Genomic DNA, 25,214 nt, shown 5'->3' on the forward strand with positions numbered 1-25,214 from the left:
TAATCAAATAAACTGTATTGAAATCCTTGCAGGAGTCAAAGATATCCCAAAAGTCACATGAGTCTTTGTAATCACTAGTTCCTTTCTGCTCTCAGTGGTAACAGGATTGAGCCACTGGTGGCAACCATTGAAAGAAGCTTCAAAACTAAACCAGCTAGTAGGCAGGGTGATCTAGTATCTGAATTGGGCCTTATTTATAGCACTTGGATTTAGGTCACTTACTGCCCAAGCCACACAGGTCAGTCAGATTTTGGGAGCAAACTTTTATTCCTGTAGAATTTGTGAGTCTGCTTAATGACTTCAAAGGTATTGCCCCAAATTCTGAGCAAAGAAATCCTGACTAGATTCAAAGTTAGCTTTTCTCATTGATTTAGCTAGGCTTTATCAAAGCAAAAGTGAGTGAAGCTCTTGAGTGAGAATTTTTTTAAAACTTATTTTTTTAATTTAACCAGTTTTAAGATTGAGCTAGAACTTGACAAATACCCAAAGGTTTAATTGTTTAGTTTGTTTAGAACTCTGGTCTTAATGAGATTTCTCTACATGTTTCTGTTTTTAAATCATTTGCCCAAACTGATTTCCAATGATCTTGCAAAAACTTTGGTGCTTAAGAGTTTCAATGTTAAGTACACTGTCAAAATGCAAAAACGGTAAAACTGTTGCACAGTTGTGGACAGTGTACCATCCCTTTCTACAGTGCTATCCACCACGTTATCCTTGTCATGTGTTGGCCAGGGTGCTGATCAGGGTGCTTGCCAGGGCCATTTCACACAATTGTACTTATTTTTGGCTATGTGTTATGTTACTCAATAATGAAGCTATAATAATCTAAAGGCAAATATCACGTACTGCATAGTCTATTCCTGCTTGTCTTTTTCCTAGAAAATGCTGTCTTTCAGATACGTCTGCTTGAGGTTCTGTATGAGAAATCTGCCATTTTAAGGTCCAATTACTTCTTAGTAAATGTAACTGTCGTTTTGTATTCCCCATATATCTTTCATTGAAACTGTTCTTATGTATGTGGGAGTTGTAAGATCAACAAAATTCTCCACATGCAAGGTGTTAGAATGATGAACCGTCTGTGGAAGTTGTACTAGAAGAGCGTGAGATACAGGTGCCTCTGCAGATCCTGAAACAGAGACTGTATCTCAGCACTAGTTTAAGGTACAGAAAAACCTTGCATAAAATCCCACTTGCAAAGGAGGAGAAAGAGGAATCACAGGCTTGCAGATTACTTTCTTTTCCTTTTAAATTTTGCAAAGAAAAAGATCATACCATTTTAGTTGTAATAATAATGAGCTGAAAAAGGAATGAGAAAAAGTGCCGGATTGTCTCATCTTCCCTTTCCTTCCCTACCCACAAAGGCCTGACCTAGCTAAAACTTTTCAAGTTGTAATTGCAGAGGATCAGGCCTATGATAGAAAGTTGTAACTTTACCGATTTCTTCTTGCCTCCATATCTGGGGTCTTGATAGAAACCTTTGCATGCATCATGAAGAAAATCCTTGAGAACTCTAGAGACTTCGCTGAGAGTGAAGAGTGGGCAGTTCTCCCTCTGCTCCTTATGATGTTGGCCAGTGAGGCCTGTCAAGGTCAGCTTGCTTTCTTCATGTTTCTTTAGGAGAAGTTCATAGAGGAGACATTTCTGAGAAATGGAACAGTAGAGCCTCTGCAGACGACTATATGTCAGGAATTCGGATATGTTAGCCCCATTCTCAATAAATAATTTTACAAATTCTGGTTTGTCATTGACCAGAGCATCCATCATCACTTCTTCCAGGTCACAGGACTAGATTGAGGAAGGGGAAAAATAAAAAAGGTTTTTTTGGATAATCATGGATGGAAGAGGAGGGAGGTAAGATTCAACATGAGGACATGTACATGTTGTCTTCCACCAGTCAGCAGTGGGTAGAAGAAGAGAGGTAAAACTCTCTTATTTCTCTGTGACAAAATGTCTGTGTAAGCATTAATGTTAAAACTTGAACACAAATAGCATGCTGTGAGAGTTGTGGTGATCTTAGGTATTAACTGCTCTGGGTATTTATACAGCAGCTGGAAACAGTGATGTTCTTCCTACCATCTTCTAACAGTAATATCTGCATGTTGCTTTTACTTTGCAAACTCAGGTTTGTTTGATTTAAACATTTGTACAGAAGAGGTGGGAGGGAGATTCTTGCCCCCAAAGTGTTCAAGAAAGGGACCATGTCCACTGAATTATTTCTCTGTCTTTAGCCATTTTCATATAAAGGACCAGAAAGACAAACAGCCTAAGAAAGCATACTACCACTGCTGAATCTTTTCATGGAGAATGCAGGTAGTGTTAAAAACTGAAGCTTCCTATTAGGATGTTTGTGTCCTGTACACATTGGATTATACACTGTTTGTCCTCTAAGACAATAAAACCTGGTACCTTCCACTCCATGTCACCATTGAATATTTCACTTTTAGCAATGTCCACTCTATTCCAGGCCACTGCCAGCTTCAATTCATCCAGGTACTCCTGAGGCTCCTGACTGTGACTTTTACAGGCTGGCAAAAATAGAAAATGCAAATAAACTCAGTACTTTACAGCAGTTCTGTTTAATTTAATATAGCATTGGTAATTTGATTAGCAATACAAGCTCTCCTTCAGCTACGGTTGCCTAAACAGGAACTCTTCACAGCATTTCCCCCAACTTAAGAAATATTAATATTAAAAATATTAATTTTTGCTAGATTAATTCTCCATTAAAACACTAAATATTTTTAGGATTTTGAGAGCGATCCAGGCCTGCAGAACCTGCAGAAAGTGTGGGAACAGGACTGGCTATTGGTTTTGTCTTGTTTCAGTTAGGACATTTGGAATAGAATGTCACCATTGGTTCCTTCCCTCCCCCACTTAAATTTAGGGGAAATGGATTGTTTCTGGAACTAAGGTCACTGAAGTATATTTGCTTTTTTTTTTTTTTTTTTGAGGAGGAGGGTTGGGGCAGTAGGGGAGGTTGTAGCTTTTGCGTTGTTTTTTTTTTTGAGGGGGAGGTTGGGGAGGTGTTTTGGTGGGCTTTTTCTTTGGGGGGGGGGTGTTTTTCAGTGGTTCAGCTCTTCTGGAACCTCTACTACTAAGAGAAGCAAGTAGCAGTAGCATGAGATTAAAATGTGAGCACTGTTTTAAAGCAAACTTACAGAGAGCTATGGTAACCATCCCAATTAATCTGTCAATAAGCAAACAGAAGAACTCTGCATCAGAAATTAATTCTGATCCAACAGCCAACTGAACTTGCTCTAGACATGAAAAATATTTATGGTATAGAAAAAGACAAGTATTACACTCTGCTGTGTCTATTGTTCTTACCTTTTACTAAAGCTTTCAAAATGACCGTGTCTAGTTCTTCTGAACCATCTTGCTCAAAGTTGTGCAAAGTTAAAAGATTTTGGTGGGAAATAATGTTCTGAATCTACTGGGAGATGAAAAAAATACTTTTATGCGTTGTCCTACTTCTGTATATTAACGCCTAAGAGCCCATACGGTATTTCACAAAAACTTATATTCTAATTGTAATGCTGAGGTTTGGCAAGAAGACAAGCATTATTAGTTTCCTATTTATAAATAATTCCCAGGGCAAGAAGAAGTAATTGACTTTTCCAAAATGACCTAGCAGGATGGGAGGAACCAAACTTGGGTATACTGAGAACCAGAGCAGTTCTTTAATTAAAAGATCCTTCCTTAACTCACATTCTTATTTGACTCATAGTCATCCTGTGGCCAGCCTACCACTACTTTTGTTTTACCTTTTCCTGCTTTGACATTTAAGTTTTGCTTTCAGAGTTGTTTATTTAAAAGCATAGTCTCCAAATCTTCTTTGAGTAAGTCATCAAATATTGATATATACAATACTCTTTTTCTTCTGCTTCTCTATTTATCGAGTTTTCTTTCTCGCAGTGCAGCTGCACTGAGACTTTGTGAGCATCTGGCAATATTGCTTCTAGGTGCCCTTCCACCCTCTTGCGTTAGTAATTTGGAAAAGTGCTCCCTAATGGAATTAATATGTGCAGCTTTTAGAGTTCAGATTTATGGCAGGAATTGCAAAGAATAAGTAGTGGATCAGGTGAAGTGGACTTGGTTTATCTCAGAGACACAGAGAGCTCTTTAATTTTCACATACAGACAATCTCAAAGTGGTGGTAGTGTTGGGCTTTTTTGTTTCCTAAACACTTGCTGGTTCAAGTCTAGCAAGTGTGCCTCAAGACAGAGAGTTAGGAAAAATCTGTGAATCTGGGTGTTCTTTCTTTTCTTTAAGAACATGCATAACTGCCAATAGATGGGATAATTTCTAAACACCCTTCATTCATTTTAATCTATTAGTGCTTATCCACAATTAAGTTTCCATTTAACAGCTGTAAATCATGAATTAGGTCTCTTCTGTTACAGCTGCACAAGCTCCACAGCTGTGGAGTATAAATAATGCTTCATGTCCTCCAGGACTGTGGGGCTCCTCGGTGCTGGCTATGACTTGAGGAAATAACTAAGGAAGGACAGAGCCCTATGTGTTCAGCTGAATCATTAGAACAAAGTAGTTTCTACAATCAGCTGAGCACTTGCTTTTCATGTTAGAGAGGTATTCTATGACACTAGTGTCAAAGCACTGAAGTCCTCCAAACTTCTGGGCAGCTAATTGTCAAACCTGCACTGAATGGACTCCTGAACCTAGAAATGGTTAGAGAGAACTTGTGAACATGATGTACATAATTATCAAACATATGAGCTCACTGTTGCAGTCCATTGGAGAATGTCCTTCCACAGGAAGCTTTTTGAAGGGAATTTCTCCTTAAATTGCTTTTCAACAGCTTTTGGCATGACAAGCTGTGGGTCATTCATGAATGCAGCTAAGATGTCAGCTGTACCTCCAGACCCAGTTAAGATAAGCCAGGGAGCAGAATTTTCCAGACTGCTGCACATTCTCTGTAGTTTAAAAAGTACATTTTTAGAATTCATATATGGAAAGAAAACGTTATTAAAAATAAGGATTTCTTGCACACTAAGAATAAATGCATACCTAGACCAGGTTCACTATGGCATCACTCCAGACTCTCTAAGCTATCAGGAGTTTTCTAACTCTGTAGCAGGTCGTCCATGGCTATACTGCTTTTGTGACACAACTGAGTGGCTAAACAACCTGATTTGGACAAACAGTACATAAAACTTCCTTATCCTTGACTTCTTCCCTTCCTCCCTCTCCCCTACAGTTTGCGTTTCAGCATAGTCAAGAGGAGCACTACACAGATATCCTCCAGCAGGCTCTTCTGACTGCTTAACCTGGTTATACATTCTAAAAATTGGGAATTTGCCTGTGTGAATACAACACTGAGCCACAGAAAAAAAAGCACGGAAGCACAGCAGCTGCAAGAGTTAAAGGCTGATAACTTTATTGCTTGTGCAATTAGAAGGAGTCAGGCAGGTTGCAGAGAGGGAAGCAGAGGCCGTGGTATCATAATTGCAACAATGAGTATTGCTGCCAATTTCATAACTCTGGAGTATTTTTTACTCCAGAATTATGCAAGAAGTTAATGAGAGTTTAAGAATCTAATTATTGACTTTCTTGTTGTATAGGGTTTGTTTGTTCTAGTGTTTTGTTCTTAACAGCTGTTGTAGTCCTTGATGTGTATTATCCAATTTCTATTTAAGAAATTGATATCCTAAAAAAGTGCAATCGGTTATCCATTCCCAGCATGTGTAAATTCTGGGCTCCAGCCAGTCACCTTTGGTTTCCAAGTCACTTTCATTGTTCTTTACAACTTTGAAGAGAAGATTATAGCTTGTGATATGTGATTTTTCAACACCCAAAATACAGAAAACACTGCTGTATTTAGCTTAGAAGAAAAGCTCAAGATAACATAATCTTTGTGTAAACAGTGAGATTCCTAATACCAGTGTATGTTTCAGTCAAGCTGACAAAGATCTGACAAGATACAGGACCGGAAACTGAAACTAGGAAACATCAGCAGAAATCAGTCATTCTGAAAGAGGTTACCAGCTTGCGTTGCAGAGTCTCATCATTTGGAAAGTTTAAATTATGGTTAAACATCTCTCTGAAGGTACTGTATTCCTTTTCATCTGAGAATATCATCTAAAAAAAGCTATGTGGATGTACAAGCTGCTACAAAGGAGTAAAATAAAATACCAGTAAGAATGAAATAGAAATCAAAGAGTATTTCCTAGTTAATAGGTTCTTTATGTTGTAGAACTACTCGGAAAAAAATCAAAACTGATCCTTCACTGGAGAAGGTATAGAATTGTTAACAGGTATCACTTGAGTCTTCTATCCTGCAATGTACTTTTGCTCAGTGGAACTAGGATACTATAGTTTTAAATGGCATATCTGGCAAATGTGGTCTTATACTTCGTCTGTGCTCTGTGACAGTGGTCTCACTGTTGCTGGACATCAGTGAATGATTAATCTTTTTTTTGTAGGTGATCTTGAGTAATAGCACAGTGTTTCTCTCTCACTAAATCTGGATATGGCTTCTGTGGGTTTGTTTTGGTTTTAGATTTCTTATTTTCACTGTATAAGCTGGCAATGGAAGCTTTAATGGTCAGCTGGTGCCTATTTGAAAAGAAGTATTTATCCCAAACAAACGCTGGCAAATTTAATATTAACAGAACTCAGCTCACAATGGTGTACAGATTTGAATTTTGACTTTATGGAAAGTGCCAGTACATGTGTTTGTTATCCATCAAAATTTCCTGTTAATTAGTCAGCACAAGTTAATTTATTTTTCTAAAGTTACAAATGGCTACTTACCTTGAGTGTGCCTGGTCCTCCGTTTACCAGTAAGCAAAGCACAGGAATCTCAATACTACCTGTTCCTGTAAAACAGATGGTTTAATTTTTAAAAGGTTAACAACTTTAACAAAACTATTGTGGTTTTGCTGACCCTTTGAAAGTATTTCTCTTGTTATATGCTGTTCTGGCACCTACCAGAACATGAGCCTGCAGAAGGCAGGCAACTGCAGAAGCAAGTAGCAAAGGAAGAGAATAAATAACACTATGATTTAGCAGATCAAGTCCTAGTCTAAGATTCAGGACATAGGCACCTTCTTTGCCTTGGATGTCTTGCATGATTCCTTGCAAGCAGACCATTCAGTTCTCAACTCAGTACACTTGAGCTGCAAAATAGAGATACTGGCACTTCTGCGTGTCATAGCACTGTTGACTTCTTTGTTTATTTACCGCAAGGTGATCAATAGTGGAATAATGGAGCTGCATTAGGGTGCAAGATAAGATTGTTAAGTCTTCAGAAAGGCAGCTACCATTATTAATATTAAGATATGTTTAGAGGTAAAAAGCTGTCAGTTTGTCCCAGATGTAATGCATGTGCCTTGCATGTGCAGCAAGGTGTAGTGAAATCTGGGAGAAAAGCCTGATAAAAGGAGGATTTAAAAAATTGAAGAGGCTGATTATGTAGACCAGTTAGGATGAGATGAGTCAGATACAGAGTACGTGTTTCCTATCAACTCTTATTACTCTGCTTAAACAGTTTATAATTTCATTCAGCACAGTCTAATGTGGTCATTATTAATAACAATCTTATACATTGAAAAGAAACGCTAATGAAATATTTAACATGTCATGGCAGCAGGGGAAGAAACAACATAAACATCCCTGTGCTTAACCACACACAGGGACCCACTAAATGGTTTGTACTGTAAATGCTGAACTCTGTAACCTGAAGGTGACTACAGATTGGCCTAAAAGAGCTCAATCAAAATGGCAGCATTATGAAATGAATGCTGCTTTCAGTTGGAAGATAAATGGCATTTGGTTCAAACAATTTTTTGATGTTTCCCTTTGTTGGTCCCTTTGTAGAGCACTGTACAGATTGACACTTACTATTTGTATCTGTTGTGGGATGACTACAGAGATAAGGTAATGCCTTCTTTGTCTCTGTCTACTCTGCTGAAGGCGATCCTGAAGAGTCCTGTACCCCTGAGACCTTAGATGAAGTCAGGTCGACGGAGCGGTTTGCCTTAGCTGATGAGGAATGGGTTAGAGACCAGTTGAGCAATCTGGACATCCATAAATCCATGGGTCCAGATGGGATGCACCCGCGGGTGCTGAGGGAACTGGCGGAAGTCATTGCTAGACCACTCTCCATCATCTTTACCAAGTCTTGGGAAACGGGAGAGGTGCCTGAGGACTGGAGGAAAGCAAATGTCACTCCAGTCTTCAAAAAGGGCAAGAAGGAGGACCTGGGTAACTATAGACCGGTCAGCCTCACCTCCATCCCTGGGAAAGTGATGGAACACCTTGTCCTTGGTGCCATCTTAAGGCATATCAAGGATAAGAGGATTATGAGGGGCAGTCAACAGGGGGAAATCATGTTTGACCAATCTCTTAGCCTTTTATGAGGAAATAACACGGTGGATGGATGATGGCAGAGCGGTGGATGTGGTCTACCTTGACTTCAGCAAAGCATTTGACACAGTCTCCCACAGCATCCTCACAGCTAAATTGAGGAAGTGTGGACTGGATGATCAGGTAGTGAGGTGGACTGTGAACTGGCTGAAGGAGAGAAGCCAGAGAGTTGCGGTCTATGGGGCTGAGTCTAGTTGGAGGCCTGTAACTAGTGGAGTGCCTCAAGGGTCAGTACTGGGACTGGTATTATTTAATATATTCATCAGTGATTTAGATGAGGGAATTGAGTGTACTAGCAGCAAGTTTGCTGATGACACTAAGCTGGGAGGAGTGGCTGACACGCCAGAAGGCTGTGCTGCCATCCAGCGAGACCTGGACAGGCTGGAGAGTTGGGCAGGGAATAACTTGATGAAATATAACAAGGGAAAGTGTAGAGTCCTGCATCTGGGCAGGAACAACCCCAGGTTCCAGTATAGGTTGGGAAATGACCTGTTAGAGAGCAGTGTAGGGGAGAGGGACCTGGGGGTCCTAGTGGACGACAGGATGACCATGAGCCAACACTGTGCCCTTGTGGCCAAGAAGGCCAATGTCATCCTGGGGTGTATTAGAAGGGGGGTGGTTAGTAGGTCGGGAAAGGTCCTCCTTCCCCTCTACTCTGCCCTGGTGAGACCGCATCTGGAATATTGTGTCCAGTTCTGGGCCCCTCAGTTCAAGAAGGACAGGGAGCTGCTGGAGAGAGTCCAGCGCAGGGCAACCAAGATGATTAAGGGAGTGGAGCATCTCCCTTATGAGGAAAGACTGAGGGAGCTGGGTCTCTATAGTTTAGAGAAGAGGAGACTGAGGGGTGACCTTATTAGTGTCTATAAATATATAAAGGGGGAGTGTCACGAGGATGGAGCCAGGCTCTACTCAGTGGCAAACAATGATAGGACAAGGGGTAACGGGTACAAACTGGAACACAAGAGGTTCCATTTAAACTTGAGAAGAAACTTCTTCTCAGTGAGGGTGATGGAACACTGGAACAGGCTGCCCAGGGAGGTTGTGGAGTCTCCTTCCCTGGAGACATTCAAAACCCGCCTGGACACATTCCTGTGTAACATTATCTAGGTGTTCCTGCTCTGGCAGGGGGATTGGACTAGATGATCTTTCGAGGTCCCTTCCAATCTCTAGCATACTGTGATACTGTGATAAGGTAGAACTGAGCTATAGCCAGGACATGATTGGCAAGTAAATTAATTGTTTTAGTGAATGGCATAGCAGTGCCATTTCTCAGTAAGGTGATGTTCTAGTTTGAAGAGTGACCTCTATGACAATAGGTTTCTCCAGATGTTTATGGCTTCAGATATTCTTCATTTACCATAAAGTTAGATAAAATTTAGCTGGAGGAGGGGTAGGGGGTGTGGATTCTGACTTTATGGTGGGAAGGTGGGAAGTCCTTAATTGCAAAGAATATTCAGCATATCAAATATTTCCTCTGAATAACCTCTTGGTATTCTTTGAAATAGGGAAATTCTACTTGACCTTATTAAAGTGTTTTACTTCAGCAAAGTCACATAGCTTTGCTGAGCTTTAATATAAATGAGCTTAAGTCAACGACTTTTGTGTATATAAGATACCACCAAATTTAGTATGTTCCAGAGGAATATTTGTCAAATGAATCAGCATTTTCTGACAGAAAATTGTTCCACTGAGACTTGTTCAGTCAGATTTGGTTTGCAAGCACAATGAGGCTACTTTCTAATTCTCAGGATTTTTGGTTTAAAAAGCAGCTTTCTCAACTTCAGAAGTCACTTTAGTTCCGCCTCTTACATAATGACAAATGTGTTTACTTGATCTTATCTATGTAGATGATTGTCTAATTTCAGAATTGGTTTTGCCTTTGTTAAGGTTGAGGCCCACAAGTATAACTGTAACATCAGTATTATTCAAGTTAGCACAACTATATAGAGTCTACTTACCACCATACCCAGTACGCTGCTCTGAAATATGTTTTTCCAAGGTGAGACGTAGCTGAGTAGTTGCATCTGGCTCATCTGGTATTGTGTGATCCACCAAAATAAAATGGGAATGGTTGTGGTCCAGGGAATACAATGGGCCTTGGATATTATCATCTGATTGGTAGAGTACAAGACTCTCATTCTAGAGAGAGGAGGAGAGATGTTAGTGTTCCCTGCAAAATACAGTCCATAGTTTTATGTGCTTTATCTCCATTTTTGTGTTGTGCGTGTCAGGAGACAGCACACCATCTTTGAGACACTTGACTCTTGAAAAGGGTAAAAAAGAAGAATGTGTTCCTTCTGAAAGGTGACAGGACTGAAAGCTGAATTCCTTGAAGTTTGCCTTTTGGGCTCTGCAAAATACAGTGATATTGGTCATCATCTCTGGAGCACAGACATTCATCCAGAGGTTTTGGAAATGTTTGTTGGACAAATGGAAAGGGGCATGTGACCCCACAACTGTGGATGAGGCTGTAATGCCTCTGAGGGCTAAAGTCTCAGCTGGTATAAACAGGGCAGACCTACTCATTTCAGTAGCCCAGTAGGTAAGTTAGCCTGCTGTGTGTCCGTATGAATTTCAATGCAGCTTTATTTAACTGACAAATCTAAGTTACACTTTGGAAATTGCATCCTAAAAAAGTGAGTGACAGGAAGACATTAGGAAAGTGCAGTCTTACTATTTTTTTTATTTTGGGTGAGGGGTGTTACATCTTGAAATAATTTATTCATTAATTTTTGCATAACATCACGGTCTGGGTAAAACAGAACCTCTGTTGTAGTCTTCTAAGGATTATGCTACATATGATTTTAGGATTGTGCTACACACACCATTTTCAAGCTCCTCTTACTTCTGTGATAATCTTTCTGTCCCACTGTTGCATGTTCACTTTGATATACCATTCCTAACAGCAAGCCAGGCTGTACATGCCTTGTTGTTATTCTTTTTCATCTTCATGTCCTGTTGCAAGTAAGCCAAATTAAAGCAATTGTTTAAAATCTGCATTTCCTTCTATTATGCTTCTTTTCCGACTCCTGCAGCCTTTGGGTTATCCAGGTTCTTCTCCACAGCCAAGGCTAAGGCTGATGTTGGAGCGGAAATAAATATATCACCAGGAGCTCATAGCAGCACTAATAATGCACAAAACCATAAAGTAACCCAGCGGGACAAGTTCCTTCATGCTGTGGGTGGAAGAGTTGAGCATGCTGCATAGCATGCCCCTAAGTGGCTTTCTGAAATGAAGCTGCGTATAGTCATGCTGGAGAAGGGAAGTATCCTTCAAAGCAACATGAAAAAGGCTATAATCAGGCATGTTCTTTATGGCTTCTTTCCTTGTCAGCAGTTCTGGGAAAAGTGTGGCCATCAGAAGCTGTCCCAGGAAAAAAAGCAGTAAATTTCATGTCCTTTACAAACAGCAAGTGCCACAGATTTCTTTTACCTTCTTTCTCTGTTTCTCGTTTGTTAGGGCAAGCTTCTTGACTATTTGTCTTCAGGTTTTGTTTTGACAGAGGGTGTGCATATATGTTGCTGCCTTGTAAAATAAAGCCTACTTGACAAAGATCTGGCCTTTGATTAGGACCTGGAGGTATAACAGCTGTTTAACAAAGGCCCTCAGGGATTTTCATGTTTATTCTCTGAAAATGTGGAAGTGATTTTTCAATGTTTAAAGTATACCATTAACACAGAAGAGATGTGAAGGATATGCTGACTTCAGGGCTTGTTCTTCTCCTTGGTAGTGTGGATTGTTAGCTCTATTTTATAAAACAAGCTGCTTGTGTTAATGCCAAGTATGAAGACAAGTGGGTTTAGATCAACATCCTTGTCTATAGTTCCTTTGTCTTAAGGTTACTGACTAAAATCAGAATTTCTTTGGGTGGAAGCAGTGCCAGAAGTCACAGTGTTCTACATGAAATATTCCTTGACAAAGAATTTGGCCTTTAGCTAAAGGAGTGAAAATGCAATATAAAGATTGGTGCACTTGCTTTGTAGCTGCTGATTTGGAAAGATCCAGGTACATTTCAACCACTTAGCCTGGGAAACAGGTGAAATAGTTTGCATTTGCCAAAGCAACTGAACAAAACTCATGAATGTAACAAACCAAAACCTCTCCTCTGTGGTCCTTTTGGACTAGTTCAGCCTCACAAATAGGTTAAAGTCTTCCAGCTACAGAGTCCCACCTGCTAAAGCACAGAAGCTGTCCTCGGCAAAAAGAATGGAGAAAGGGGAAACCAAGTGACTATTAATAAATTGCTGATAGTATCTGGCAGTCTCCCATCTGCTACCTGGTACTTGCTAGCCTGTCTGAGAGAAGAACCAGGTGCAAGTTTAAAGGCCTGTGTGTGTCATTTGTTTCTTAGTTTCTGCAGGGAAGTAAAACAGCACAGAGGAACTATCATTCATTGCCGTTACACACCTACTTCATTGTTATAATATTCTGCTTAGGACAAACTTAGGAGGTTTGTTATTTGTGTGCTTGCTCTCAGCTTTTTTTGTCACCCTGAACTTAGATTGCTTTCACATGAATTGTGAAGTCCCTAGAGTTCCCAATAATTAGATTAAATCCTCCATGACTAGCAGTTCTGGCCTGGTGTGTTGAACAAGTTTTTGCATATTAGATACCAGTTCAATGGCTAGTTAAGAAAATTTGGTCTTGTAATATTTATGGCTTGTATTCTGTAGCAGAAAATATACTTTTTACAGTATTTATGAAGCTTGGAGTAAGTGCTTCTGTGGTAAGTGGACAAGGGAAAAAATATTAAAGGTGCCCTATGATGCATGATGTTTTTCCTGTCATTAATCCTTGCTCTCGTGGCTGAGCTTGTATCTAATACTGTCACCTACTGGATACTTGCAGAATTGCTGCGAAGTATACTGAGCGGAGAGCGCACAGAAGACTTTTAACTGCTCTTCTTCCTCTTTTTCTCTTTTCCCGCCAAACACACTCTAAACCTCCACTTTTGTTTTTAAGTTAGATCAATGTTGTTCTGCCTATTACTTCCACATTTTTTGAAGGTGCTGCTTACTTCTGGACAGTCCTGTCTCATGAGTAGAATAAGTGAAAAATACCTTTGTGTTGTCCAGAATTTCTCTGTGCTGAATTTTTCTCAGTGAAGTTATTCCTATGGCAATCACTCTGGCTTTGGATGAAGTACTGGCCAGTGCATGATCTCGGACTGCTTGCACTAGGTGTCTTGTTATTCCTACACGTAAAGCATTGGTAAAAATCCAGGCACCTGAAATCAAAAATGGTTAGATACTTTCTTTAAAATACAACATGTTTGTGTGTCAAGTAACATTAATTGGAGTAATGGATTTAAGGTTTTTTTTCCAGGTAAATAAACTGTAGACAGGTCTTGATGGACTGTAACTTCTGGAATTAAATACATAAAAAGTATGTAAGACTCTAAAAAGGAAAATAAGATATTATATGCCCAAGCAAACATGCTTCACATATCATGTGATACAACATTGCCATCTTTACTCCGATGTCAGTGTGGCACCAAGAATGCTGCGTCTGGTCTAGTGTCACTTACTGTCTAAATCTGAGCAGAAATATCACTACACAAAGCAGGTCTGCTTGTTGCATAAGGAACATCAAAGGGACAGGATAGAGGAAGCTGTTGGCTTGAACTGAGGACTCAGTCCCAGTAGTAGAACTGGTAGCAGAAGAGCTTGTCTATAACCTGTCTAAAATGGTGTTCTCATTTTCTTCTTTTTGTGTGTTGGACAGTGAATTCAATAGAATTATTCTGCAGAATTTACAACAGTATTGTTATGGTGACAAAGAATTTTGGAGAACCCTATGTAAATAGCTAACCAACCTCTTTCAGATGTGTAAGGAACTGGAGATCTTGATGCTGTCCAGTCTTAAGTCTTGAAGGCAAATGGAGATAGAGAATATCTGTATGGTACAGAAGTACCAAAAAGGGCTTTAGTGCTAGGCTGTTTCATTACAAAAAGTGAAACAGTCTTATCTGGACCAGTGAAGCTGAACCAAGAGCTTGTTGTAAAATTATTACAGATATTTTTACTTAATTTTGCAGATAATTTTTTTGTTCTAATTTTACAGGGAAAAAAAGATGTAATCTTAAATGAAAGCACTTCTGTGCATGTGCCCAGACATTAATTGTCTTCGTTTTGGTTTTAAATGTTTTTCACTACTCTTCTAATTTTTGTGAACAGCCAGGGAGAAAGTGAGCTGGTTTGTTTTATGTTATGTATTACCAAAGTCTTTTTGTTTAATCTTGAGTCTAATCTTACACTATTTTACTAATGAAGTTTGTTCAACTCTTAGATTTTTAAGAAAATAATCTTCAAAAAAACCTGTTGTAACATGATTTTGACTGGTACCTAAAAAGTGAGAATGGGGAAAACAAGAATTATTATTTTTGACTTAAATTCACTCTTGTTGAAGTCAAATTGCTATGTGTTCTTAAGACTTATTTTGCTATGGCACCAAAGAGGGACAACATACTTGGTCCTATCTCATGCTGTCTTTCTAGTGTCATATCTGAAGGAAAACACTGTTCAGTAATTCTACACTTCAGAAATGGTTGCTTAAAGTAATTTTGTTTGAAATAACTTGCTTTTGCTATTTCTAATACAATAGTTTTCATTTTAAAAGCTATTCTAATACAGGTTGTAGGTTGAATTCAGCAAAGCCTCAAACTCCTAAAAATAATCATGTAAGAAGGCTGACTGACATTAAAAGATCACCACATGCTAGGTGTGAGACTCCAACAGGAATATAAATTGCTTCTTTAAAGTCTAAAGCACTAACCTGTGCTTTGAGCTGCCTTTATAAGTCCTTTTTTAAAGGTGTCCCATAGCCAAGGCTTCACCTGGAAATTTTCTTCTTCCCCTGCTAAAGAGATGACCAAATTGGGAGCAGGTAGTTTCCATTTGTTGAGCATAACTTCGAATATAATTCCAGGATGAATGGTATTTGGGACCTTAATAAACTTCAATAAACAAAACAAAAAACACTGAGTAACAATGGGACAGACAGTAGGATACAGTAGAGGTATTGTTCATACTGAATGCAGAGGGAAATTTAAAATCAACTTGATTATTTAAGGAAAATTTGAGCAATTTATTTGGACATGACCTGACAGAGAAATAAATACTAGGATGAATTTAGCAGGCTTCTGTACAAATCCACTAATTTGGACAGTTTGATGGGTTAATTCCCTGTTGCAGACTGACAAATTGCACTCTCCTTTAATGCTGCTATTCCTCTTGAACTGCTTTCAGTTCCATGGCAGCCTAGCAAAGCCAAAAAATTTCTTGCGTGTTTCTTGTTGCTGCACTAGCTGAAATATTTGCCTGATTTCATGTCTGTTTTCCAAGGACATGTTACGTGAATCTGTTGCTTCTACCTGTTTTGTAAATATTTCAGCTTTGTGCTTAAGACTTTATAATGAAAAAATTCTTCAGGTAGATTTCTAATCCTACAAAATTCTTCTGCTCTAGCATCTAATGTATACAAGGAACCAGCAAGGAGGTGGGTCTGTCCATGTAAATTCGTTTTTGCATACTAGCAGAACAGAGAGGAAGACCTTTAAGGAGAGTCTTGAAACAGCTCAAAAGTATGCTTAAAATATTGAAATCCATAGGGATTAATTTGGCGAAAGAGATTAAAACAAGGAAATAACGCAAAATGAAGGAAGCTGAGCACATAATTGATTTGTTTGGATTTTGTTAAAGAAGGAAGTGATCAACTGTACTTGTAGCATGTCAGTGCAAGTCAAGTAATTGGTTTCTGTATACTAATAGGCCGTATTTGAAATAACATTCATGGTCAGGAAGTTATGGTCCCTACTTTGAATATGATGTGCCTCACACGGTGGCACATTGACCCTCACTGTTACACTTTCTTCATTTAATGCCAAGAATTAACAGCTGAACAACAGCAATAGTATAAAGGGTTAAAACTTCTCAGTGCTGTACCTTTCCACGTTTTTTCCCAGAAGCTGTGAAGTCTATTTCTCCTGTGCAGTATGGTGGTTCTCTTTTGAAAGCTTCCTCTTTGTCACTGCTGCAGAGCTTGGTTTCCATTTCCTCCATTGAATTAGTAAGGTGGTTACCAGTAGACCAAGATGTTCACTGAGATGACAGACAACTGGAAAATGAGGAGCTGCTCAAACTTAAGAGGCCACAAAAATTCATTAATTTACATTTAGTTGTTTTCAGACAAATATTTCATTCTTCTACTATTATGCTTATAAGGCTCAGCTGAAATTGGTGGTGTTTGTAGCAAATGTTGAACTTTATATAAAGGAGGAAGCAGATTCCACACCAAAGCTATGTAAAATAGGTTATGAAAAGGCATGAAGGGGTAAGGCTCAACTCTCATTTAGCAGACAGAAAGCTGAGTTGAAAGATCCTTCAATCCCTCCAAAGTCATGTGGGGTGTCTCAGAGCCCAAAGGTGATCTTATTTCTACAAGAAAGAAAGAGAAGCCTTAGCGACAAGCTATGCAAACAAGAATAGGTCTGTGTTAGAGTCTGAATCATAGTTTCTTAGTGTGTTTATGCATCATGCTATTATGACTTACATTGTCCAACGTGGACGCTAAATAACTAAGTGGTGAGATTGTATTTCTCTGAAAATACTTTAGAAGCAATTTACTCCCCATCTGCTGTAGGAATAGGCTATTTATTCATAAGCCAAAGTATCTAAGGCCAAGCTGTACTCAACAAGAACATACAGTTCAAGAAGGAAGGTGGTTTTCTCTCTATGTGGTTTAGGAATGATGGTGAGTAATCTGTCCTAGAGCAAAGGTCATACAGCAAGAGCTGTGCTTCTGCATTACATAAGACTGGGAAAAGCTCTTCTTTCTTCTCCTATATTCCACTTTGACTGAACTGATATGATTTGAAAAATACAGGTTTCAACTTGTATGCTTTATTTAGTTTCTTTTCTAAAGAAAAGCAATGAAACAGCTCTCCCTTCTGTCTTCATCAGCATATTCAAGTACTTAGTTCTTTAACAAATCCTTGTGATAGTAAACCAGCAATGGTTATTAATACTGCATTAATCTTTATTTCCTAATCTAAGAGATTTAATGTGGATTTAAAGTGGGTCAAACCAGCAAGTCTTTTTGTGGGTCTATCAGGATGCTCCAGCAGAGGGAGCAAACCCTCTCTTGGGAGCCTGTATCCTGCTGCTTCAGCACCTGCTGCCTCTATGATCTTCTCTCTTTTGGGTTTTTTTTTGTTTTCTGTGGAAAAAGTTGTTTGGAGTTGCTATGGACTCTCACTCATAATTTGTTTCCTCTACAGCTTTCCCACACCTCTGTATCCATCCCGAAACTTCTGTCATGCCAGTCACTTCTGGAGACAACTGAGTGTTTATTCTGAACACTGAGACTAATTCAGTTAAGAGTCTTACCTAAAAGAACTTTTGGATTTTCAGCAACAGTGGTCAGAGCAAAACCCACCTCTTTTTTGAGTCCTCTTTTCCACTGAGGATACAGCTTTATCTCCTAAGAGCACAGAGACAGTATTCTGGGGAAAAAAAGAGTTAATACAGAGTTATAACAACATATTTTGATTATTCTGAAGCACATAAATCACTTCCTGGGAGTCGCTGACAGAACAAAGATTTTGATTAGAAAAAAGTATTCAGTTCTGAATTTTCAGAGTATATTTAGTCCATTTAGTCACCATTCATCACTGCCCCAGATAGCGCACATTTATTTCTATCTACACACAAGCAACAAACTTGGAATAGGAAGTCATTTACAAAGTAATCTGATGGTTAATTTGACCTCATAGATAGGCCCCAAGTGGTTCATTTTAAGTCTAGCTCTAGACCTAAGCTTGCAAAATTTCATGATGTGGTTATCCATGACTTCTATTTTGGAATAAAGACACTGAGCTGCTGAGATTTATAAGGAAGATTCTCACATTTGGATTTTTTTTTTTTCCCCCGGAAATAACATGTTACTTGATTTTTAGTTTAGGATTTCTGTTGTTCACTACCATTGAGAATCAATATGAAGTGAAGGAGACAAAAACAGATGAGATGCAGAAACACAAGCTTTGTTCACAAGTTTTTTGTAAGACTGGAAAGTGAAGAAGGCAGCTGGTAACTGGCACTGCACAGTGCACTACTATTTTCTTTTAATCAAGCAGTGAACCATGACAGTAGAGACTGTGAGCTTACTTTTGGGAAGTATTATTTCATCTTTCCATCCTGTTCTTATACCACTTTTGCATCCCACAGCAAGGTGCTGTCTGTGATGGGATACAGAGCTAAAGGGAATTAGTTATGAATTTCTACTACTTGGCCTTGTGTTCATATTCCAAGCCAGGACATCTTTCAGCATCAAGAGTAGAAAAGCAATACTGACAGAATGGCAAAACAAACCCCAAAATTGTGCAAGATTCTGAATTGTATCCATGTAAGACTATAATGTATCCCTATATGGAGCTGAGAATCTACACTAGAGATTGTGGACTATTGTGGAATGATATTATCTAAGTTTCTGCATGCAGCTTTCAGGAGCTTTTACAGACAAAGGCAATGAGCAATGCCAAGTAGCTTGCTTGCTTTGGTTTGGCTTCAGTTTTAGTAAGATTTGACACGGACAGTTTTTCTTGCTTTATCTTCTACCTCTTGTTTGACTTCCAAGGAATAAATATGGTGACTTACAGTATGATTGCACTAACATACAGGTGAGACCTTCCACGTCAGTGCAATGTTCCACCTAATGGTGCTAACAGAGCAAGGAAATATTGCTTTGGTATTTAAAGGGGCGGGGAAGAAGATTTTAAAGGTTGTTTTATAGATAATGTGCAGGCAGGGGAAAAAAAAAACAAAACCCAACAAAAAAAAAACCAACAACAAACCAAAAAACCCTCAAACAAAGCCAGAAGTTGCTTATATTCTGAATGTTGCAACATTGAGGAAAAAAAACTGCTGGATAAGATTTGCAGATGTAGTTCTAAGCACAAAGGATGACCATATTAAATGTTTCCTTACTTTCCTTTACAGCTGTATCAGCTATTGCAGTGTAACTCCTTGCTCTCATGGTCAGAATTGCAGAACACTGAATGGACCTGTTCAAGTACTGCACACCACCTAACTACCAGTTTGCGCTGCAGTGGAGCTTTGCTACATATTGATCAGTCAGCACACGGGCTGCATTATGTCCCTAATATTTGAATATATATTCAGAATAGGATATAGTTGGCTTTGTTATTTCCTCCTGGATTGTTAAAATTTCCATTTTTTAAAAGTATGTGGGCATCTCGCCTAGTGTCCTCTAACAAGCAAAGTAAGCAGGTAGTAACAAACTATGTAATATAATCACAGGTTTTTGGAGTGCCTTTCTCCCAGGTTTAATTCAGTCTTGTTCTGCTTGGTTCCAGCTTTCACATAAGTCTCTGGTGGTTTCAGCGGCTACTGCTTTGAGACTTCAGGCTGCACTACATTGTGAGCGTGTCAGGTCACAGTAATCGGGTCAACTCATTGTGGTCAAAGTCATGACATGCCACTGCAGTCAGCTTAGCTGTGGTCAGTTTCATCACTGCAACATAACAGAGTATATTTTAATTACAAGGGTCTGGAATAAGTCCATGCCTTAGGAAAGAATAAGCAGATACCCAGAAAGAGGAACATGGTCTAAAAGCTTTTTGGATGAGAGGAAAAGTAGGGAGGAAAGCAAAGGAGAGACAAAGGCTATAAATACAGCTGGATGAAAACCCAATGACCAGTACTTCACAAATTTTTCCCTTTCCAGATGCTACTTTCTGTTAAACTACTTTTAAAAAATCCAACCTATTTTTAATCCCAATATTTAAATTTTTTTCCTCTCCATTATCTGAAAGAATTCCATTGTTTTAAATCTGATAAAAAGATTACTTGGACAAGCAATCAGAACTACTTAAGGGGGAGAGGAAAGCTACAAAAATCTTGCCTGCTGTAATATGTGCATTCATATTTTAAATTTTGTGTACACACACACATACATATTGAAAAATCTGATTTTAGTTCTGGGTCAGACTTAAGTACAGATTTTTCTATCTAGGCTGCTGCTACTTATTTAAATTTGTAGGTCAAATTCTGCCCTAGATGTTCCCATTGACTACAAACATCTATGGAAAGAATGTACCTTTAATGATTACCAGATTTGAAGTATAACCTAGAAATCCATTCCTAACAAGCAAAGCAAGTTAAGATAATTATAAGGAAAAGACAACTGCCAGTTCCACCTACCTCTGGAAATGTGAGTCAATGTCATTTGCATTAGGGATGGCCTGATTAAATCATTCCAGGTGTCAGCCAGTCTCATGAATCATTATTTCTTTAACCTCATAAATAGGGAGCTGTTAGAATTGTACCACTGTACAAGCAGCACTTGTGGCACTGGAGCTTGCAGGTCCTAATACTGTTTAGTCCTTTATTTGGATGGTCCTAACTTCTTATTTGGACATCCTAGATTTCTGGGATGTAGAAAACTGTCAGGGAGGTATAACTTCAGGGGAACAGTTGTGATGGCTGTAGGGAAACTCCAAAGTGGATTGCTGCAGGGGTGCTTTCCTAAGGGATTTATCCAGGAAAAATGATATCAGAATTGCAAAGAAACATTTTGAGAGCTATGTACATCTCTTTCAGGACTGTTTTTCCTCCTGGCTCTTCTTCCTGACTTTTCTGCCATTCCTTCTCTCTCCAGCCTCCTTTTCCCTTACTTCTCTCCATGTTTCCTCCAGCTTTCCATGGGTTCTTTCTAGCTATTGTTGCTGCCACTTAGCCCACTGTGAATGTGTAGCTCTTCCATGTGTGGTAAGAAATAACAGATGTTGCACCTCCAGATATATGACAAGGGCATGGGTCCACTTCAGCCTTCTTTTAGATTTTAACCAGGATCAGTCTGTGTCAATGGAAGGAAGAAAGGTCAATCTAAGCCTTTCAAACATACATTGTGAAAATGGGTGCAGTCAAGGGATGGCTTGACCTCAATTGTTATCTTCAAGGGTAATGGTTCGATTAAGAGAGTAGGCGTATGGTAATCATTAGTTCTCAGGACTTGGCACCAGTAAGAAATCTCCATATTAGTATGCTGATCAGGGACACACCCTGGCTTTTAATTACTAGCAGATTCCTCCACCCACTCAAGGAGTACATTGGAATATGTAGGTGAAATGATTAAATGCAGTAATAAAAGTAGTCCCAGTATTGCTGATGTTAAAACAGTCACAAAGCCCACCCTTAGCTACAGTGGCCGATGGAGCAAATCCATTGGTTTATAAACATTGAAGGAAGCTTTCATGTGGAGCAGAAGAAGACAGTGCCAGTTACTGTGCCCTTGCTGGTGCAGGATAGGATAAGCTACAAATCCTAATGAAAAGTGTACCTTAACTATTGGTCAGAAAAAGAGGGGGCTCACAATAATAATGCAGGTGAATAGTAAGGGGGAAACTGCAACAGCAGCATACAACAGACTTCACTTGAGCAGGAAAAATTATCTATTAAGACATGTAATGAGATACCACTGGCTAAACTGCAGTCCTTTGAAAGAAGCTAAGGGTTACAGACAGAGCAAAGGTAAGTGAGCAATATTATGCTGTTGTTACAAAAGAAAAATGCTGTTAGGACAGTGTAAACAGGATAGCCTTCATGAAGTCAGCATTAGCTGCACTATTCTGTCTGGTTTTGGATGCGAGATTTCAAGGGAATTACGAACCAGCCGGAGAAGGTTTGAGCAAGAGAAGTAGCAAGGACAGAAACCTTGCACTAAAAGATAAGGAAAGCTTGAGCAAATCAGAATTGTGTAACCAAAAGCAGAGAAGATTGCAGGAAGGGAAAAGGAGAATGTAATAGCCTACCACTGCAAAAGGATGATGAGAAAGATCATTTATATTTGTGGCTAGCACAACAAGTAATGGGTTCAAGAGAAGAACAGTAACAAGGCTTCCCAGAGATAAAATAGTAGCCACACTCAGAGAAATACTTCCTTGGAAAGAATTAAACCCTATACCACTGGTTAGGGAGCAAGCAGAACAGCCAGTACAAAATCCCCAGTTGTGTATTCTGTATATTGTGTAGTCTGTAAATTGTGACCCAAAGAGCTTGACCTTAACTTACATGTTATTGCAACCCTGAGAGCTGGAGATGCATCCATAGCTCTGATCCTCAAGATACACATATGCTTATGCACATATGCTTATGCAACTGCTCCTACTGACTTTAGTGCAAGTACTCATTCCAGGAAAATTCCATCAGTGAGTTTACTGGGCCATTGCCAGCAACAGTGTAATGGAATTATTTGCTTTCAATAGTTGCCATGTTTTCTTTCCTGTTTTGAATTAAAACATAATAAATATGAAGAACAAAGCAGGTGCAGGGGATCAGGATAAAGAAAACCAGAAAAATGAAGGGCAGAGTAAGGACTGCAAAACTCATGTTCAATTTCAGCATGTGCTCCAAAAATGAAGTGGATGGACTCTAACTCATGAGTACGTTTAAGTGTGAAGAAACAATATTTCAATCACAATGGATGCAACAGAAAAGAGGAGGTATAAGAAGGCATTAACTAGAATCCAGGAAAGGAACCTGCCATGGAAATATGTTTATATGACGTGAGACAAAAGGAAATATTTGTTAGGGAAAATAAATGTACGTGTATCTGTGTGAAAGACTGACGTATGTACCTCTATGTGCAGTTATATACATTATCTTGCTTATATTTATGCTGCAGGTTTGGAAAATGTTTGTTGGGAATTGGTACATTCAAATGTACTAATGATGATGCATGAAATGTTTCTGCTTCACAGCCTAATGACAAAGCAGAACCATCTGCCATGATTGCCAAGGAATTGCTAAATAAAGCATGTTGTTTCACCTAGGCATGGTGAAATACACCAGCAGAAATCATGGCCAGCTGTCCTGCACAAGGCTTTGTCATGCCTGTAGCAAATAAATCTTTGAGACCTGAAGAAATAGAAAAAAGGAAACAAAGAAATGATTGCCACAAGTGCAACTGGAACTATAGTACACTACACATCCCTCATGCTTCCTTCCTCAAGGAAGCATAGAAGTGACCTAGTAAAATAGAAGTTTAAGTTTCCAGATATATTTATGTGAATTGGCCCCATCAGATTTCAGAAACATCAGTGTTATCAGTTTCCTTGCTAGCACAGCCGTTGTTATAGAATGTTATTTCAAGTAAGTCCTCTTTACTGTATCTGTGCAGTCAGAGGAGGAATAATATTTTGAAATGTCATCAACAACAGCAAGCTATGAAAAGATGTGTGGGAGGAGAGCCTTGTCACTGAACTAGTGTAGGCTTTCTAAGGTATGCCTCTTGAGCCTGATCCTTCTTGTAATTGCTAGGAAGGACACAAGGGTGCAAGGCAAATCAGGTATTCACAGGAGTTTTCCTACAATTTTCTAGGAGAGTGGATTGTGCTTTGGTTTGGCTGGGGTCAGCAACAAACCTTTAACAAATGAATGTGCAAAATGCTAATGCAAATATAGGTACTTTGTCTTTTTTGTTTCCATCTTCATTTGGTTTACACAGTAAAGAGCATCAGAGGCTATTTGAATAATGTGCTTTTAGTGAGTTTGCCGAAATTTGCATACAGATGTCAGTGAATTTCATAGAAGAGGATTTATTCTGGGGAGAAAACCTGAGAAGGTAGGGAGCTGATAAAAGGGAAATAAACAATGGAAGGTGCAGATGGAACAGACGAGAGAAAACACATAGCAACACTGCTTGATTAAAATAAAGGAATTGGCTGTGCTTACATAGCATGTTGTGTATAGGGTGTGGGGGGAGGCTGACAATAGCTTCAAATACTCCTGGACCTTCACTGCTCTGTTCCCATAGCATAGCATGCCACTTTGAAGCTGTGCCAACAAATGTTTTTGTGTGGCCTCACAATGAATCAGACTGAGTTCACTTGAACTCATTTTTATCGGGTCATTTTTCATCAGGATCGGCTTACTAATGTGGTATATAGTGTGATACACAAAGTCCTGAAAATAATGTATTGCGAAACCACAACTGTAGTTCATGCTGAAAGAAGAAGAATGTGGAAGTAGTTCCAATTCTAGACAAGTGCTTCAGGAGGGACAATATACAGGTAAGGCAGACAAAACCATACCTGAACATTTTAGTTGAATATGGACTCTATGTGGACACTGGTGAATGAGTACTATTGAAAACAAAGGACACAATAAACACTACTGCAAGCAGAAGTATTAAAATAAAAAGGACCAATGCTTGGGAACTGGAAAGGCTTGAAATAATTCAATGTGGTTTTGCTGAGATCAGCTAGTATTTTTCATTTGTGAAGATCATAATATACCATACTTGTAGAACCTGAAAAAGTTCACAAATGTTTCCCTTGATGCCAACAGCTGACTTCACGAATTTAGCCCCTAGCATTAAGTACCAATCTTTACAAATTCCGTAAGTTGTGCTAAAATAATCTTTACCTATTTTCAAGCTTGTCATGTGTACAGTATTTTTTTTTCTTTCAATTTCATGCCTGTAGCCACACATTTTTTATGGAACAGAGCAATTTTTATGGGGGGTGGAGGGGAAACCTTCACTGTGTTTCCTTGTGGGACTGCTTTCATCATCTCCTGTTTATAAGAGCTTGTTCAATACTTTAGGCAAATTTTGAGAGCTGAAAAGGGAAGTGTATTCAAAACCAAGACTCCATTGCATAAACCATATACACAGTGTACTTGGAGAATTCCAGACCTTAGGAAAACATTGTAGTCTGTTTTGTTTCTTAAATATAACAAAGCTGTGGACACAATTTTGACCATACTGAATGTTCTGCAAAAATGGTAATGGCAAAATTGTTCATCAA

The 25,214-nt window shown here is 39.0% G+C and overlaps 2 protein-coding genes across 2 annotated transcripts in view; one reads left to right on the forward strand and one right to left on the reverse strand.

The window, feature by feature from the left end:
• The window catches only part of TRPM5 (transient receptor potential cation channel subfamily M member 5), a 41,331-nt gene extending 24,856 nt beyond the window's left edge, over positions 1-16,475 (reverse strand). Inside the window, exons 1-9 of the mRNA XM_062609402.1 lie at positions 16,333-16,475; positions 15,164-15,344; positions 13,450-13,616; positions 10,347-10,527; positions 6,775-6,839; positions 4,743-4,934; positions 3,328-3,430; positions 2,407-2,525; positions 1,435-1,785 (exon numbers count right to left, since the gene is read on the reverse strand). Coding sequence (XP_062465386.1) covers positions 1,435-1,785; positions 2,407-2,525; positions 3,328-3,430; positions 4,743-4,934; positions 6,775-6,839; positions 10,347-10,527; positions 13,450-13,616; positions 15,164-15,344; positions 16,333-16,449 — 1,476 coding nt within the window. The 5' untranslated portion in view covers positions 16,450-16,475. The remainder of the gene's footprint in view (positions 1-1,434; positions 1,786-2,406; positions 2,526-3,327; positions 3,431-4,742; positions 4,935-6,774; positions 6,840-10,346; positions 10,528-13,449; positions 13,617-15,163; positions 15,345-16,332) is intronic.
• KCNQ1 (potassium voltage-gated channel subfamily Q member 1) overlaps positions 1-25,214 on the forward strand; it is a 396,763-nt gene that overhangs the window by 1,812 nt on the left and 369,737 nt on the right. The gene's annotated exons all lie outside the window — the stretch shown is intronic.

This window comes from Pezoporus occidentalis, unplaced genomic scaffold (genome assembly GCF_034315485.1).
Source record: "Pezoporus occidentalis ecotype Australia unplaced genomic scaffold, CSIRO_AGI_Poc_V1 ctg137, whole genome shotgun sequence".
Classification (NCBI taxonomy): Eukaryota; Metazoa; Chordata; class Aves; order Psittaciformes; family Psittacidae; genus Pezoporus; species Pezoporus occidentalis.